Raw genomic sequence first — 18,535 nt, 5'->3', positions numbered from 1 at the left:
ATTTTAATAGAACATTCTAGACTCACAGTGCTGTCCAACAGAACTTTTGTGATGACAGAAATGTTCTGTGCTGTTTAATGCAGTAGCCCCTAGCTCTATGTGGCAATTGAGTACTTAAAATGTAGCTAGCTAGTGTGGCTGAGGAGCTGAACTTTACATTTTGCTTAATTTTAATTAATTTAACTCTGAATGCACAACTACAAACCCTGGGAGTTTGGTGGGGGCAAACCATGGGGCCTTCCTGATGCCCCTCATATCGAATGCCTCCTGATTAGAAGTGGAAAAATACCCCAAAATGGTAATAACAAACAAACCATAAATATTGCACTTTTTTTTTTTCCGAGACGGAGTTTCACTCTTGTGGCCCAGGCTGGAGTGCAATGGTGTGATCTCGGCTCACTGCAACCTCCACCTCTCGAATTCAAGCGATTATCCTGCCTCAGCCCCGGAGTAGCTGGGATTACAGGCATGCGCCACCACGCCCAGCTATTTTTGTATATTTAGTAGAGATGGAGTTTCTCCGTGTTGGTCAGGCTGGTCTTTATTTTTTTTTTTTTTTTTTTTTGAGAGAGGTTCTGGCCAACATGGTGAAACCCCTTCTCTACTAAAATACAAAAAATTAGCTGGGCATGGTGGCACGTGCCTCTAATCCCAGCTACTCTCGAGGCTGAGGCAGGATAATCACTTGAACCTGGGAGGTGGAGGTTGCAGTGAGCTGAGATCGCGCCACTGCACTCCAGCCTGGGTGACAGAGCAAGACTCTGTCTCAAAAAAAAAAAAAAAAAAAAAAAGGAAAAAGAAAAAAGAAAAAAGAAAACTGAAGTTCAGATTTGCTCGAGGTCATGCAGGTAGGAGGCAGCACTGGGCTGAGATTTGAATGCAGGCCTATGGGAGCCCCTGCTTGTAAACCCTCATAGCCAGGCCCTTCCACAGCCATGGAGGTGATGCCTGCCCAAGCCCCATCCGGTCCCAGCCCCTGCAGCGGCTCTGGACCCACAGGGCTATTGTTGGCAAGCTCCTGCCTGTCAGCCCCACAGACTCTCTGGGCCCTCTCTGAGAAGCCTGCTGGATGGGAACATCCAGGGACCAGCCAGCCACGCTGAGCCTCTTGGCCAAGAAGGATTTGGGTTTGCTTTGGTGAGAATCGATACCAACAGCCCTATTGGCACAGCACATGCTCAGAGAGGTGTCCTGGATTCTTTCTTTTCCAAGTGCTAGGTAGAGACCCAGAAACTGGCAAGTCTCCAGAGGGGTGCGGCTACCCCTTCTCAACCTTAGTTTTCTCATCTATGGAATGAGAGGGCTACACGAAGTCCATGGTTTTTTTTTTTTTTTAAATGGAGTCTCGCTCTGTCGCTCAGTCTGGAGTGCAATGGTATGATCTCAGCTCACTGCAACCTCCGCTTCCATGTTCAAGCGATTCTTGTGCCTCAGCCTCCCAAGTAGCTGAGATTACAGGTGTTCACCACCATGCACGCCTGGCTAATTTTTGTATTTTTAGTAGAGACGGGGTTTTGCCATGATGGCCAGGCTGGTCTCGAACTCCTGACCTCAGGTGATCTGCCCACCTCGGCCTCCCACAGTGCTGGGATTACAGGTGTGAGCCACTACACCCGGCGGTCAGTGGTTTTTAAACCTTTTTTAGCATTAAAATTATTATTATTTTCATTCTTATCATTTTTAGAGACAAGGTCTCACTCTATTACTTGGGCTGGAGTGCAGTGACATGATCATAGTTCACTGCAGCCTCAAATTCCTGGGCTCAGGTGATTCTCCCATCTCAGTCTCCTGAGTAGCTGGGACTACAGGTGAGTGCCATCACACCCAGCTAGTTTTTGTATTGTTTGTAGAAACAGGGTTTCACCATGTTGCCCAGTCTGGTCTCAAACTCCTGGACTCAAGTAAGTGGGCGCCACTGCGCCCAGCCGTGTTTTAAAAAACACAGATGAGGCCGGGTGTGGTGGCTCCTGCCTATAATCTCAGCACTTTGGGAGGCTAAGGCGGGCGGATCACTTGAGTCCAGGAGTTTGAGACCAGACTGGGCAACATGGCGAAACCCTGTCTCTATTAAAACAACAAAACAAAACAAAACAAGAAAACGCACAGATGAGGCAGGGCACAGTCTACCCTGGAATGAAATCCTGGAGGGTTACTTAAAGGATCAGGGCTTTATAGACAGGTGGGAGTAAAGCAGGAAGAAAGGGGTCAGGAAAGCAGCCTGTGGTATTTGAAAGAGCAAAAGTTTAGATTCCTTTAGATTCTGCCTTGACATTTCCTACCCCATGGCCCATGGCCGCAGGCATGTAACAGCTCCTCTGAGCTCAATTTCCTCATCTTTGAAATGGGAATAGCAATAGGACTTCGGTGTTGGGTCGTTATAAGGACTTCATTAACATATGTAAAGCTTTAGTATGTAATAGGAACTCCATAAATAGTAGCTATTAGAATTGTTATGGCATTCTGACCTGGAGAACTGCGAGCTTGGGCTAGGGGAGGAAGGGCAGCAGAAGGGGATGAGGCGTTCTACTACTAATAATAGCAGCCAGCCCTTGCTCCTCAACACACTGCCTCCAGGCCCTGGGCAAGGCACTTTACATGTATTATCTCACTTAATCTTTATAACAGCAACTATGGATTAACCCATTTTTCAAATGAAGAAACTGAGTCTCAAAGAGGCTGTGAACTGTGCTCAAGGTCACCCAGCGAGTCATTCGCAGCACCTGAGGATCCATTGCCCCCATCTGACTCCAGAGTCCCAGCTCTTTCCACGTGTGATAACCCTCTGCGCTCTGGGGTGAAAAAAAAAAAAAAAAAAACCACACCTTTTTTTTTTCTTTTTTTTTGACACAGAGTCTTGCTCTGTTCCCCAGGCTGGAGTGCAGTGGTGCACTATCACTCCCAGCTAATTTGTAAAGAGCCGGGCATGGTGGCTCATGCCTGTAATCCCAGCACATTGGGAGGCCGAGGTGGATGGATCACGAGGTCAGGAGTTCAAGACAAGCCTGGCCAACATAGTAAAACCCTGTCTCTACTAAAAATACAGAAATTAGCCGGATGTGGTGGCACGCACCTGTAGTACCCAGCTACTTGGGAGGCTAAGGCAGGAGAATCGTGAACCCGGGAGGCGGAGGTTGCAGTGAGCCAAGACTGCACTATTGCACTCCAGCCTGGATAACAGAGCAAGACTCTGTCTCAAAAAAAATAATATTTTGTAGAGAAAGGGTTTCACCATGTCCCCCAGGCTGGTCTCTACCTTCTGGGTGGATCCTCCTGCCTGGGCCTCCCAAAGTGCTGGGATTACAGGCGTGAGCCACCATAAGCGGCCCTTTCTTGCTTCTTCAGGTGCTTTCTGGGCCCTATGTGTGGTCAATTTTCCTGACAGATGCTCCCTTAGTACCTTGTTCTTCCCCTTTATAGCCTGGACTTCAGCTTGTGATTGTACTTTTTGAAAAAACTAAGATGGGCCAGGAGCGGTGGTTCACGCCTATAATCCCAGCACTTTGGGAGGCCAAGGTGGGTGGATCACCTGAGGTCAGGAGTTCGAGACCAGCCTGGCCAACATGGAGAAACCCTGTCTCTACTAAAAATACAAAAATTAGTTGGGCGTGGTGGCACTCACCTGTAATCCCAGCTACTCGGGAGGCTGAAGCAGGAGAATCTTGTTCAGTTTGGACAAGTGTGGTAACACCACACTTGAACTTGGGAGGTAGAGTTTGCAGTGAGCCGAGATTGCACCACTGCACTCCAGCCTGGGTGACAGAGTGAGATTCCATCTCCAAAAAAAAAAAAAAAAGTTTATGTTCACACATGGACTTGTATACTTGTGCATAGCAGGATTATTCAACATTCAGCAGTAGCTAAAAGGTGGAAACAACCCAAAGTCCCATCCACTGGAATATTATTCAGTCATAAAAAAGGAATGAAGTTGATTTCTGCTACAACATGAATGAACCTTGAAATCATTATGGAGACTCCCTGACGGCAGGAATAACACCTGTCAGCTCTCCTCTCTTAGCCCAGTGCAGGCATTTACTAGACAATGGAGAACTTTCTGTGGGATGAATGAAAGGGAAGGGCTGGGCCAACAGACCGTCCTGCCCCACTGCTGTGTGGGCTGAATGCGGGGGACCATGGAGGGGGATCTGCCTGCAAATCTGAATCCCACCAGCTCTGGCCCTCAGCAAAATCTGCCTCCACCCTGCAGCCTCACTGACTTCCATCTGCATAACATGTGGCCCTGGATGTCAGTCAAGTCCCACTCAACTCCGGGACTAGATGTCGGTCTGGGCTTCTTATAGGTGCTCAATAAAGTCCTGGCACATTGACCTGGTGGGAGCTGAAGCCTCCACAGCTGCCAGGCCAGGGAGAAACCACCAGGTAGCAGAAGATCACGTGGCCACATGCCTCAGCCAAGTTCCTTTCCCCTGACATGCACCCTCCACCCCCCGCCGCCCCACTCAGGTTATTAGTGGTGCAGGGGAAACAAACAGCAGGTTTCCAATTACCCCGCAGCCCCTTCTCAAGTGGTGCAGGACTCGGAGACTGCCTGCCTGCAAGCAGTCACCACGCCAGCAAGCACTCACCACGGGGGCGGAGGTGGGATTTAGTAAGACAAGGCCCTGGGTCTGCATTTCAAAGGCCCAGGTTCCCTCTCCCCATAAAACCAACACTGAGCCCAGTGGAGGGGACACAGGCGGCCCCACAGCCGGGCCTGGCCCCCTGCAGAGGGGTCACCGGGAATTCTGTGTTTCATCAAATATTGCTGGGCCATGGAGTTTTATTTGAAAATAATTTTAATTAGCCGGAAACTAGGAGTTTAATAAATGGAAAACAGAGAACTTTCCAAGGCCACAGCTGGGAAACACTTGGTTTTTTAAAAATTCCGCCTGGCGTCCCAAACCAGCTAAGCACCCTGACACGAGGGCTGCAGGAATCCCCAAGAAAAACAAAGCTTATTTTTAGAGAAATATTTTAAACTTGGTTTCAGCGAGCTCAGGAGTTTTCTTGTCTGTCTCGAGTCCTTAATATCTTTCCTTCTATTTCAGAGCTGCCTCTTGCCCCAGAGGGCACAAGAGCTGCTATCTGACAGGAGCTATTTCTGCCCAGATGAAAATAAAAGGGCCCCTCCCCCTTCCCCCAGAGTGAATTCTTTCTAAAAATGTCCCTGCAGACAGCCAGCGGCACTGAGGCCTGTCCTTGGCAGGTGTGCACAGCTATGGAGGTGAGTCTGGGGTCCCTGCAAGGCGGGGGCCCATTGGCCACCCTCCCACCCAGCCCTGTCCAGCCTGCTGCCCTGCAGGAAGCGGATGCCAGCCTGGCGGTCATTTCCGGGTTTTGAAAGCAGTTTTTAAACTTGAAAGAGCCATGCTAAAAAGGTCTGCTTTTCCTCCGTAGGTGTTGGTAACACCCACACCCACATACAGACACACCCACATGCACACCGCAGCAGACACATCCAGACCCAAATACACAGTAACACCTACAGCTGCTCACCCCCCACAGAGCCACACACCTACCCACACACAGCAGCAGCTACACACAGGCACACCCAAATCCACTCCCATAGATCACACACACACCCACCCCCAGACCCAGACATACCCCAAAGACCCACATACCTACCCACACAGCAACAGACATACCCAAACCCACACCAGCACTCACCCAAACCCACACCAGCACTCACACACACCCACACACTTACACACAGACACACCCATGTACACCAACACACACACCCCTGCATACACACCAACCCCCACATCACAACAGCCACATCCACACACAGGCACACCCCAAAGACCCACATACCTACATAGCAACAGATACACCCAAACCCACACCAGCACTCACATACATACACACACACACTGACACACAGGCACACCCACATCCAAACACAGCCATACCCACAGACCCTCCCCCCACATAACCTCCACATGCAGAAGCACACAGATCCACACACCAGTACTCCCATAGGGCGACATCACACATGCAGACCTCTGAACACCTGCACACGGAGCAACACCCACAAACCTCTGCACACCCATAGACAGAAAAGGACACAGAAACACGTACTAATACATTTCCCATGCAGGCGCACCCCTCAGACCTCCACACACGTGCACGGCATGCATGCGCCCGCGCGCGCGCACACACACACTTTCAAGGTCTAGTAAAACCCATCAGGAGAGGTTGGGCCCTGGAGGTGCTGTGGCTTCCTGCTGCCCCGCTCCCTCCCGCCTCCTCCCTGCAGGGCTCGGCCTGGGGAGCCCTGTCCAACCGCCAGGCCCCGCCCCGCCCCAGCCCCCGCTCTCCTCCTCCCTCCCTCAGCCCTGCCAGCAGCAGCACAGAACTGGAACTGCCCAGGACGGCCACAGAGTTGCACATCCTCCAGGAGTGTGGACAAGAAAAAATAAACACAATTAGAGTTCACGACAATGGGTCCCTGATGGAAGGTAAGCCCGGCTAGCCTCTAAGGGCTGTGCCGGCTCCCACCAACTTCCAAGGCCGAGGACGGTGCCGAGACCCAACTTCCGGTCTCGAGAAAACTTGGTGAGAGTCACATCCGCCCTCACTTGTCACCACAAGCAAGATTGAAGGAGAGCGGGTGTCTGGGGACGCTTCCCTTCCGAGGCTCAATGCTCTCTAGCTGGCTTCCTCCCTGCACGTGGCCACCGTGGGGTTTTTCTGAGACCCCCCCCAGGCGAGTTTTAGCACCGAGCATTCTAGTGCCGGGCCAGGCTGGCGGCCAAGAGCTAGGCCTCCTTGTTTTTCCTGCGTCAGGCCCACCAGGCCTGGCTCTGTCATCTGGGGTCCTGAGCCACTGCAGGGCTCACAATCCTCCATCTATTCCCTGGGGCTGGTGCAGAGCTTTGGCTTTCTGAATAGTGTGTGTGTGTGTGTGTATTTTTTTCCTTTTCTTTTTACACACCCAGCAGTAGATTCAGACAGCATGAGGGGTGGAAAATGTGTACGTGCACACATCCTTTCTCTGAAATAGAATTAGAAGGTGGCACACACTAATTGAGCTGCTTAAAAAATACCTTAGTCTTCAGACATCCAGTGGAAACGCCACGATGAAGACATTCTAAACACCATCACATTCTGGGCTCATTTTCACAACTGACTACGGAGAAATTTTCTCCCACAGTTTCTAAGTGTAACTCAGAGTCACCAGTCCGGGATGGGAATTTTGGTTTGTCATTACTTGCAGTCTTCTGTTTCCTTAATTTACAAGAAAACTTTTTAAGGGTGATCAAGCAACGGTAGAGGTTTTTTTTTCTGTTAATTTCCAGGCCCTGCAGGAAAACAGTGACCTAAGTACCCTCCATTGATCTGCGGCAAGAGGAAATTTCTGAATGATCCCCCCTAGCTTTCCACGCTCCACTGGGTCTGCGATACAAAACTTCAGATCCTAACAGTTGGGCTTTTGAAACAAACCAGTTTTTAAAAATGAATGTGGCTTACCCCAACATTCCAGCTGATCAAAAGTACTTGTTTAGAAAAATAAGTTTAAGAATGAAGTGGAAACAAGGCCTTTGAAATGCAGCTTAACCTAAATAGCACCACATTTTAGACTTTTCCTCCCCACTGCACATTCTTTATGGTGCAGGGGCTGGGGAGCCTGCAGAGTCTTCGCCCCTCCTAAGTCCTCCTTGGCCTCGGGCTTCCCCTCCCCCGCTGCTGAGGCCTTCAGTCAGGGGCTGGCATCTGGGAGAACCTTGAAACTGTGTCCCATCCCCTTTGGCAGCACGCAACAAGCACCAAAACGCTCCAGTTAACACCAGTGCAATCATCGTTAACGTGAAACAGCTGCCCAAGGCCTGGCGTATCCATCAGACCGCCCCCTCCCCTCCATGCTCAGCTGTGAGTCACCAGAGACCCTGACTAAGGCAGGGCCCCGCAGGGAACGGGGATGCGAGGATTGTTGATGGAGCCCAGCTGTTGTATATGAGAAAGCAAACTATTGCTAAATCTCTTACCTACTTTGGAAAAAGTGTCTGAACTGTGTGTATGGGGGCAGCGGTGGAGGAGAAAAAACATGAATTGACTTATGAACCCGATTTAAGTTCTTAAAATGATTGTTTTAAAGTTAGAAACTGCCAGTCACTACAGTAAGATTTTGTTCAACTGTTTGCGAAATCAGCAGGCAAATCAGTCTTTTTTTCCCCTTCCTTTTTCTAGAGACCTGGGTTGAATTTGCTTTCTGGTCACTTACAGTTCTCTAAAGCACAGACATGAAATCTTTTTGCATAAATAACTTGAATGTGTTCATTCCCAGAGGAAGTTGTTCACATAAGCAAACATCACTCAGATATAAGTTTAACTTGTTTTATCTTCCCCTCCACCCTGAACAAGGACATACCAGGCTTTCCAAAATCCAGGCACAACTCCAGTTCTCCGACCCAGAAAAAGCCTGGCCTCACTCTCCACCTCCAGCTCAGCACTCAGGCCTGGCAGGCCACCGGCTGCAGAAAGATCCTCCTCCCCTTCCCCACCCAAGCAGTTCTGTTTCCCAGCAAAAAATCAGACCCTCAGCTGCTACCGCAGCCACATGATCCACCCGGTGACTCACAGGCAGGCCACACCCCTTCAGGCCTCCTGGCCAGGCCCTGCCACCAGCCAGCCAGCCAGCCAGCCAGCCAACTCTGGGATGCATCTTATTACCAAAGGGAACAGCTAATGCCCTTGACAGTCCAAATAATTACTTTCTTTCAGTTAGAAGAACTTGCTTATAAAATATATACGGGCCGAGAGGACGCAGGCTCTTCTGAACTCTTGGCTCTGCCAGCTCCAAGTCCTTCCTGACCATGCCAAGACCTGGGGAATGGCAGACATGGTTAGCTGGGAAGCTAGAAAGCTAGACATTCCTGTTTAAAAAGAAAGCTCTTACATGGTAATACCTTTTTTTCCCAAAAATTTTATTGGGGGAAAACTACAAAACATTTACAGTACAATGTTTACAGTCACAATTTGTAGTGAACTGATTCCCCAAAATATATTACAACTCAAGTTGACTTATCTTGTTACATTCAAAAACCTACTTCTGTCAAAGTAGTCCAGAGTACATATAGTGCTCCAACTGTACCTACGTACAAACTAAAGCTACCGCTCATTCATCTGCTGTCCAGGAAAGCTTAGGAAACATTCCTGCCTTTCTACACGGAAAAAAAAAAATAGTACAAGTTTTGGAATTTTCTGTAATTAAACAAGGCATATTCGTGTACTACATATTTCAGCACTAAGAGGCGGTCGCTTCACTTTATATAAAAAAAGTGGTAAAAATCTTTTCCTTTTGTGCAGTTGAACCCATCCTACATTCAGATTCTCTCAAGCACTAATAAAATACTTATTTGGTTGAGGAAGATTTAAGGCAAGTTCGGGCCCTTCCAAAGGCACTGTGAGACTCCCCCCCACTCCCCGTTATTGCTACATGTCTTAAGATACTCCAGTATGTCACAGCAGAACTGGTGGAATAAGCAAACACTTTTTTTGCTGGTTTATAAAGTTGGAATTAGAAAAGCATGCCACATTTCAACCTGATTGCAAAGTATGTGGTCATTTTTTTCTTTAAAGTTGGATGGGCTACAACCTTTATACATTCTAAGAAAACTCATAGGATGTTCCTCAAACTACTTCCACAGCATCAAGATAGATTTCTGTCAAGAAATCATGCAATCTTTCAAAATTTACGTAAACAAGGAAAGAAATTAATGAAATAAATATTACATACAATCTCTTAAATTAAGAATTTTGTACTCATTTACAATAAAATAACCAAGTGAAGTTACAAAAGGCATATATTACTGTGAAAAGAACATACACTCCACATTTTGCCGATTAATAATGGCAATCATAATTTAACATAATAAAAGAATATATATCTATTGCTTTTCATCATACTTGATAAATACAGTATGAACAAAATTTTCATTGTATACTTTTCACAAGATAATAAATAAGTTAAATAGTTTTTTCATATTGAGTTGTGGTGCAGTGGTGCGAATCAACTCAAAACAGCTAAAAATTCAGCAGTTATTCTCCAACAATTACAAAGTAAGCTCTGCCCAAGGCTTCCAGAGGGAGCAGACAAAATGGTTCTAAACTAAACATCCACTAAGTGGTGGTGAAGAAACCAGTAACCAGTATGGACCTTTGGAATGCAAGGGTTTGTTTTTCACCCCCAGACATACATAATTGTTAAAAAAACAAAAAACACCTATGGGCTGAGGGCTATCAAGGCATATTCTTGGCAGAATATTGGATAAAAGCTTATAGGTTTAGCAAGGTGGTGGCTGGCTGGTATAACACCGGTCTGAGACAAACAATTAGGAACTTCTTAAGGGTTCCCACATCTGGACTTAACTAATGCTGTTCAAGTGAAGAGATGGAATGGTGGTTGATAGCTGCTGGTGCTGGGTTGATTTTTCCTGAAGTCCCAAACTCATTGGAGTCCTAAAAAAGTTTAAGTGTTTTTTTTTGTTCTATTCGTATCACAACTGCCCTGTTGTGAATATTTTGTTCAATAGAAAAAGTTCCTTGACTTTTTTGCTCAAAAAGAATGAAACTTCGTAATAAAAAACAAAAAACCAAGAGGAAACCGAAAAAGGAGAGGTGGGGGCCCCTCCCGGCAGAGTTCGAGTCCAAGTGCTCGGTCGGGCTTGCAGTCTGCCAGGGACCCATGTCACCCCCCTACTCCCGGGCCCCCAGCAGGGGCGAGATGGCGAGGGGTGTCCTCCAACATCTCTGAACCGCCTTCCCTTCCTCCTCACTGGCGCCCTCTTGCCTCAGTCGTCGGAGATGGAGAGGCGGCTGAAGATTGGCAGGCGGCGGCCGGGGTCCAGGCTGGGGGACTCGGAGCCGCTGAGGCTTCCAGAACTCAAGGAGCCGCTCAGGTAGCTGTCGCGGTCCGACAGCGAGTCCGGGGGGCTGGGGGGCGCGTCGAACACGGGCGAGTCGGACAGGCGGCGCGGCAGCTGGAAGCTGAAGGGCGGCGAGGGAGGCGCGGCGGCCCCGGCGGGGAGGGGTGCGCTGGGCGGTGCCGGGGGCTGCGCGGGGGGCGCCAGGCCCTGCTGCTGCTGCTGCTGCTGCTGCTGCTGCTGACTGCGGTAGTAGGCGGCGGCAGCCACGGCGGCAAAGTTGTGGGTCTGGATGGCGAGCGGCGTGATGAGGCTGCTGAGCTCCGGGCCGAAGGCGAAAGCGTTGTTGGCGCACGAGGCCGACGAGCAGGCCGCGCACGGGGCCCCAGGTGCCAGCAGGTCCTCGGCGCCCCCACTGCCGTAGAGCAGAGCGGCCGCAGCCGCGGCCGCCGCGGAGGCGCAGCATGCCGGGGCCGAAGGCGTGGAGGCCGCGGAGGCCGAGGAACAGGAGGAGGCGGAGGAGGAGCAGGACGAGGCCGAGGAACAGGAGGGCGGCGGCGGCGTGCGCGACGTGGGGCTGTCGAGCAGCAGCGGCGACTCGAGGCCGCCCGGGGGCTGATGGTGGCCCGACGGGAAGCCCGAGAAGCTGAGACTGTGGTGCAGCTTGGGCCGCGGCTCCCGCGGGAAGCCCAGGTGCAGCGCGTCGCGCGTGCCAAAGGCACGCAGGTCCCCGGAGGCGCCCCCCGACGGCGCGGGCCGCCGCTCGTCCGCGTTGTGGATGAAGTGGCAGCGCGGCCCGTAGGGGCAGAAGCCGATGGTGTGGAAGGTGCGGCACAACTCGGTCTTGTACTTCGGGTGGCGAGTCAGGCTGCGCAGCTCGTGGAAGCCATGCGCGAACTGGCACTTCTCGCCGTACTTGCACGTGCCGCTCTCCTCGAAGGGCCGGCACAGCTCGGTCTTGTAGCGCGTGGAGTTGATCTGGGAGCCGCCGCCCCCCTTCTGCTGCTGCTGCAGGTGCAGGAGGTGCTGGCTGCGGTCGCCGTTCTCGCTGAACGATCGGTCCCGGAATTTGTTCTCCTTGTTGAGCAGGGCTGTGCCGCCGCCCCCCGACGGCTCCTTAAGGGTGCCGTAGGAGGTCTGGCCGCCGGCCGCCGCGCTGCCGCAGCTGCTGCCGTTAGCGGCGCCCGGGAACTTGGGCGAGCAGCTGCCGGGGCTGGGCGCGGGGTGGGCGAGTGCGTGCAGGTTGCTGGCCGAGTGCCGTCGGAGGAAGCCTGGCGCGAAGCCGGAGCTGGGGGCGGCGGCCACGGGCGTCCCCACCGCCTTCTTGTCCAGCATGTTGTTCAAGTTGAGGTTGGCCAGGGATTTCTCTGTCTGCCAAAGGAAGGGGAGCGGGGAAGGGATGAAAAACGGAAGGGGAAGACAGACTCGGGGCGAGCCACATAAGAACTCCCAACCTGATTCTTTTCCTCTTTTTCCCCCACTCTTGGCGGATCCCGACTCGGCCTCCACCCTCCACCCATACACACGCAAAAGCAGCAAGATCTTGCTGGAGGGAGCGGGAGAAGGGAGGACACCCACCGCGGGCCGCGCTGAGTTTCGACACGTGATCCTTCGCCCCGGCCGCCGAGGTGGGCGGCGCGAATCCCGTCCGGGAAGCCCCGGGCAGCGTGGCCGCGGTCGGCAGTGGAGAAACTCAGCCGCGACACCAGCGCCCTCCCTGCCGCCCCCTCCTCCTCCAGGGCGCTCGCACACATTTTTGCAAACCCCGGGACTTTCCCGACCCGAAAGGCAGGGCGGGAGGGGCGTCCCCCAGGACCAGGGGACAGAGGCAAAGTCCAAGAACTGGAACGGCTGCTGCCGGCCCAGCCCGCTCCCCGGCGTACCTTGCACAAGAAGTCGACATCGTAGAACGCGGACAAAAGTGTGGTCGACATGTTTCTGGATCCCGCAGTGGCCGGAGCGGCAGGCCGGGAGGTCGGGAGGAGCCCTTGGGGTGGCGTGGCCGGGCTTGAGCCACGACGAATAACGGGCGAGGGGCGGGGAGGGGCCGAAAGTTTGCCGGGGGGCGAGAGGAGAGGGCGAGGGCAGCGGCGCGGGCCGGCGGGAGGGTCCGGCGGAATGCGGCAGGGGGGAAGGAGAGAAGCGAGGAGCGCTCCTCCGCGCCCCGGGGTGCCCGGCCCGCCCCCCCGCGGAGCCGACGGCAGCTCGCGGACTGCTGGAACTCTGCAGCCCGCGAGCGCGCGCCCTATATAGAGCTGGGAGTGCGGCTGCGGCGGGGCGGGCGCGCCGGGGGAGGGGTCAGAACTGGGCCCCCGCCGGAGTCTCCAGGCAACGCCGCCCGCCAGCTCGCGAACGTCAGGCGCCTTCTCGGCCTCCCATTGGCCGCCGCCAATTTTTTTCCTCCGGGGAAGGGGGCGGGAGGCCTCGGGGCGGGGCCAGCGACCCCGGCGGCCGGTGCGGCGTGTAGCGTTCGGCCCCAGTGGGTTCGGCCCCGGGTGACGGCGGGAAGGCACGGCTTTCCTTCTCTGGGGCTGCGCGGTCGGAGAGCCCCGGTACATTTAGCGTGGCCGAGATTCTGCAGCCCTGGACGTGTCTTTCCCTGCCCTGTTCTCCGAGGCGGACCTGTGGAGCTTTTAGCTCCCACCTTTGGTTTTGTGCTGGGCGCGGGAATTGCAAAATGCCAGAATATCGCAACCATCCGCGCGGCCCGGCGGGTTTGCAAAGGGTGCTTCGGCCAGGAGGCGGGGGCTCGGGGCCTGCGTCCTGTCGGTGGCGGCTCCAGCCCGACTGCACGTGGAGTCGCGGTGGGGGTGGGGGTGGGGGTGGCCACGCGGGCGGCCGCCGCGGCAGTCTTGCCGGTGGAGCCCGGGCTCATTTCTCCGCCCCCTCCCCGCCCAGGCTCAGTAAACAGGGCTTGAGCGTCGGGGCCTGCCGGGCAGGGCTGAGTGTCTGAGGACAAGGCGCTGGCTTTGCTAATCACATCACAAGACCTTGAGCCAGGGCCAAAGGCGCGGAGTGGCGCGGGACGTCCCGGGCGGGGGAGCTGACTCCGAGGACAGGAGGAAAGGCCGGGAGAGCCGTGCGGGCTTGAAGGCGACTTAGCGCCATCCTTTCCGTCTGCTGGTCGGCCCGGCCTCCCCCAGCCCTCGGGCTGGGGGCGCAGCTGCCCGTCGAGGCTCCCCGCCCGGCACAGCCTGGGCCTGTTGCGTCCTCCCAGCCTCTTCCCTCCCCGGCCGTGGGGGCGCCTCGCCCAGCCTTAGCTCCACGAGGGCTGCAGGATCCGGCTGAGACCAACCCGCGGCCCAGGTGGGGCTGCACAGACGCTGATGGTGGGCGCGCCCCCCTCTGTTTTCCCTCTCCCGCCAGCCCCACACCCCAACAGCTTGCGCTGGAAAATGCGCTTTGCCAGCGGGCGCCCCGCCTTCGTCCGGGTACGGAGCAGACACCCCCACCTAGCGCCCAGTGAGGCTAAACACTAGGAACGATCTGGAGTCTGGTCTAGGGCACTTCTCCCTCCGCGCTCATACAGGTTGCCAAAAAGCTTGGACCTGAAGCTGGAAGGTCCAGGACCTGCTGGGGAAAGAACTAGGCCTGCCGCTCAGGGATTCGAGTCCCTGGAGTGTAGCCTGCATTTCCCACTACTGTACTCCCCTCACAGCCCAGGGAGCCAGAGTCCAGGGTAAGGATCAGGAATGCTGGGCTGGAGTTCGGGCCCTGCCCCATAGAAATCATGTGGTCTTAGGCAAATCACATCATCTCTTTGGTACTTGGGTTTCCTTGTAAAACGAAGATAATATTCCTGCTTTATTCATCTCTCACCTTTGTCAAGGTGCAAATGATATCTGTGAAGGTGTTTAAAAGACAATAACTAAACCATCTTTATGTATTAAACCAAATTGACAAAGCATAAGGGTGGAGAAAGCCAGGCTTCTGAACTATGGCCAGATGGACAGAGAGCCATAGACTCATGAGTGCAGAGCTGTGGGGGTACCCAAGTCCTGGACCCTAGGACTCAGAGCCAAGAGTAGGTGACCTCAGAGGGACCAGTTTCACTTTTAGCACCTACCCTACACTGACCCCTTGATATACCTGGGCAACTGTAGTCTGGTTTGTTCTTTGGTGAGATGACCCCAAACATCTCATCAAACAGTGTGAAACAGCCACTTCCCTAGGCACTTCTATTAGGTTAGTAACAAGATTTCAGATACAGAACCAATGGAAACATCTGTTTGAATCAACAGATCTGGGGTGAGTCCCAGTCAACAGCTGTGAGAACACCCACTTTGCAGATTAGGATTCTGGAGATAACATGTGGACATATTATGGGATATGCTGTGTACAGAGTACCTGCTAGTATAAAATGTATCATGTAGCTGCTTTTATTCCATTTTAAATGGAGGAAAAAAGAAGTGCTGGCCATTTCCATTGAGCTGGGCTTTGTTGGGCCAGTTTCATAATTATTTTTCTGTGGTTATCACCACATTTATGTTACCAAGTCCCTCACGTCTCACCAGCTAGGTCTTAGAACAAAAAGTGTTAGGTTGGCAACTTTCCCTCAGGTGTGGGCTACACAGCTGCCTAACTAGGTAATTAATTCAGGATCACAGAAACCACATTTGGGGCCGAGTGGTTGCAAAACCACCCAGGGAATTTCCTGTTCTCTTTAGGACAAAACTTTGGACACTGAGTTAACTTCTTTCCTGCCTCTTACAAAGCCCCTTTCCTATACTTCCAGTATGGCTGCTTTTTTGTTCTTAAATTTTCTTTTAGTGATGGGGTCTTGCTGTGTTACTCAGGCTGGAGTGCAGTGGCCTTTCACAGGCATGAACTCCTGGGCGATCCTCCCACCTCAGCCTCCTGAGTAGCTGGGATACAAGTGTGCACCACCATGCCTGGCTTACAGCTGCATCATTTTTAGTGTTAAATGTATCTCAAAGAGAGATGAATTACATTTGAAATATGAGCTTTTCTGCAGTAGAAAATGATTGTAAACTCACTCTCCTCTCACCCGCCCCTTCAGACTCTGAAACATCAATGAAATTAAGTGATCATTCACCTGGGTATTTAGGTTTTTTTTTTTTTAACAGACCCTAAAATCTGGAGCAACTTCATATACTATGATTGAAATGGTTTTTTCAGATCAGTAGGATGAAAAATGGATGCGGATGAGACTACGACCCATCCAAAGCTATGATTCTCAAGATAACTGTTAGTGGGTAACACTCTGAAATTATAAATAAAAATGGTGAGCCAATGAAAAACTGGACCAGCAGCAAAACGTATGCAAGAGCGCCACCTGCTGGGTATGTGAGGAAGAGGGCTGGGCTGGGCTTGAAAAGGCAGAAAATCATTAAGGTTTCTAGATTAAAATCACTGCAAAGGGTGTGTGTGTGTCAGAGTCTCGCTCTGTCGCCCAGGCTGGAGTGTGTGTGTGTGACGGAGTCTCACTCTGTCGCCCAGGCTGAACTGCAGTATGTGTGTGTGTGTGTGTGACGGCGTCTCGCTCTGTTGCACAGGCTGGAGTGCAGTGACGTGATCTCAGTTCACTGCAACCTCCACCTCCTGGGTTCAAGCGTTTCTCCTGCCTCAGCCTTCTGAGTGGCTAGGATTACAGGTGCGCACCACCACTCCTGGCTAATTTTTGTATTTTTGGTAGAGATGGGGTTTCACTATGTTGGTCAGGCTGGTCTTGAACTCCTGACCTCATGATCTGCCTGCCTTAGCCTCACAAAGCACTGGGATTACAAGCGTGAGCCACTGCGCCCGGCTGATAAATGTGTTTAATGGCATCTTAAGTGAGAATCTTGTTACTGCCACCAAGCAAGTGATAGGTAAACAATGTAGGCATAGAATAAGTCATTTTCTCTGCCTCTCCTTTCGCCAGGTTCCTCCTCACAGCTAAGAGCATGGATATACTTTCACTGGGTGGCAAAATCAGGTTTCCTAGCATTAGCATACTTTTTTGGGGGTAGGGGGAGTGCTCAATGGCTCTTTGAATAATTAAGATGGAATGTGTAGGTCACTGCAGGACTTACACATGCAGACAATAAAAATAAATTATTTGTGCAAGGTTGATCCTGAATTCTCCTAGGATCCAACATTTGGAACGTATTTCTGCTTTGCTAAAATGGAACAAAATTTATAAATCTGACCAAATGGGCTGTTTGCCAACTCATCCAGCCCCTACATAAAGCCAGAAAAGGGGAGGGGGGAGGGATCATGTGTGTGTGCTAAAATCCAACTCTGTGTAGTCCCTTCACAGAGAATGTAGGGAGGCTATGGCAGGGCATTAGAGGCCCTGGGGGATGAAAAAGGCTCATTCAGGCCTGCAGGTGGCCTGCACCTGGGAACAGAGTAAATCTGCAGCGGAGTCGCCTCACTTCCTACAGTAGCAGCAATAAAGTAGGCTGCCCTGAATGAGTGAACTGAAGAAAAGTTTCTCTGTGAGAAGTGACAGACGACTAGACTCACAAAACTAGGGGAGGCATGAATGGGATAACATTTTTGAATTTATGTTCAACATGTTTCCTGCAGATTTGTGAGGAAAAATCCACACATAGCCCCATTCCAATCCCCCAAATTTTCTTCAACATGCTGCTTCTGTTCTTGGAAGAGTTAATTGCCTCGCTTCTGCAGAAGAGTCCCAAACACTGAGAACTAGGGTGTCTTCCCCTTCCTTTCCTTCCAAAAAGGCCAGCAGCTTCAAGTAAGCCAAAGTCCTTTCCTCCTGAATGCGTAGTCTTGTGAACTCCACTGTCTTCACAAATTCTGCAGCTGGTGGAAGCTCTCTGAAGAGCTGAGACAGGAGGCGGCACTGCTCTGACACCATCCTTTGAAGGTGACAGAGCATCTCAGGGCTTGGAAGACGCCAGCCAGACTTGGAGAGGAGACAGAAGAGGTGCTTGCAGAGGTACTTCACAAAGATCAGGGTCTCGGCCCAAAAGTTGACTTCTGCTTTTTCAAACAGGTAGTCTTCTTCCACCTAAATCAGATGAAAAAGCCAAAAGTCAGTCTTACAGGGAATGGTGACAAGCCCCAGTCCAGATCGAGCAGTACCCTGCCAGGTACAAGAAGGGTGTCATGTCCCCTCCCCCACTGGACAGAGGGCGCACTCTCGCCTGTCAACACCTATGTACACACACCACTTGCAGCCTTGAAGGTCACCTTCTATTTTTACTCACTGTATTTCTCCAGCAGAGAGGAATTTTTTCCCCAGACTTAACATGACCTTGATAAAGATGTGTTTGTGGTGCAAAGTCAAGATACTCTAGGGGATGGATGCTGAAAAGGGGACTTCAACAAGGGAGCTTAAGGTGCAGCTGGAAATTGGAGACGAGGGAGGAAAGGTCATCTCTGCAGCAGGCCAGAGAAGGAATCTCCAAACAGAGGACACTAGGCTGCGTCCTGTTTCTATAACACCATGATTCTCAAGGTTATTTTATCAGACACTTACCATGTCTCCAAATTTCTCATAAACAGGGACAATGCTTTTTGAACCCCTGGCCTGCTGGGGATGCCAAGAAGGTCAGCTGAGTCAGATACTGGTGGCGATCAATTTCAGTTCTCAGGAGGCTTTTGCTGCTTGTCTTCGTCCTCAGTTTCCCTGTCTGTGACTGCACCCACCCTGGAGGGGGCTAGTAATAGTTTTCTTCAAGCAGGAAATTCCCAGCAAA

The 18,535-nt window shown here is 52.0% G+C and overlaps 2 protein-coding genes across 8 annotated transcripts in view; both read right to left on the bottom strand.

The window, feature by feature from the left end:
* Positions 1-8,903: 8,903 nt before the first annotated feature.
* ZFP36L2 (ZFP36 ring finger protein like 2) lies at positions 8,904-13,135 on the bottom strand. Its single transcript, XM_010382586.2, has 2 exons — positions 12,746-13,135; positions 8,904-12,233 (listed from the first exon to the last, which is right to left on the bottom strand). Exons 1-2 carry the CDS (start codon positions 12,794-12,796, stop codon positions 10,791-10,793), a joined length of 1,494 nt encoding a protein of 497 aa, XP_010380888.1. The 5' UTR covers positions 12,797-13,135; the 3' UTR covers positions 8,904-10,790.
* Positions 13,136-17,353: 4,218 nt separating this feature from the next.
* THADA (THADA armadillo repeat containing) overlaps positions 17,354-18,535 on the bottom strand; it is a 349,614-nt gene continuing 348,432 nt past the window's right edge. For all 7 annotated transcript variants that reach the window (XM_030921220.1, XM_030921218.1, XM_030921223.1 and 4 more), the window contains one exon: positions 17,354-17,844. In XM_030921220.1, the coding sequence (XP_030777080.1) occupies positions 17,449-17,844 (396 nt within the window). In that variant the 3' untranslated portion in view covers positions 17,354-17,448. The remainder of the gene's footprint in view (positions 17,845-18,535) is intronic.

The sequence above is a fragment of the Rhinopithecus roxellana genome, chromosome 17, assembly GCF_007565055.1.
Source record: "Rhinopithecus roxellana isolate Shanxi Qingling chromosome 17, ASM756505v1, whole genome shotgun sequence".
Classification (NCBI taxonomy): domain Eukaryota; kingdom Metazoa; phylum Chordata; class Mammalia; order Primates; family Cercopithecidae; genus Rhinopithecus; species Rhinopithecus roxellana.
This window is presented reverse-complemented; position numbering and strand designations above follow the sequence as displayed.

Coding starts and splice junctions, on each gene's coding strand:
- ZFP36L2 (XM_010382586.2), bottom strand. CDS start 12,796: ATGTCGACCACACTTTTGTCCGCGTTCTACGATGTCGACTTCTTGTGC. Junction 12,234..12,745: donor ATGTCGACTTCTTGTGCAAG/GTACGCCGGGGA, acceptor TTCCTTTGGCAG/ACAGAGAAATCCCTGGCCAA.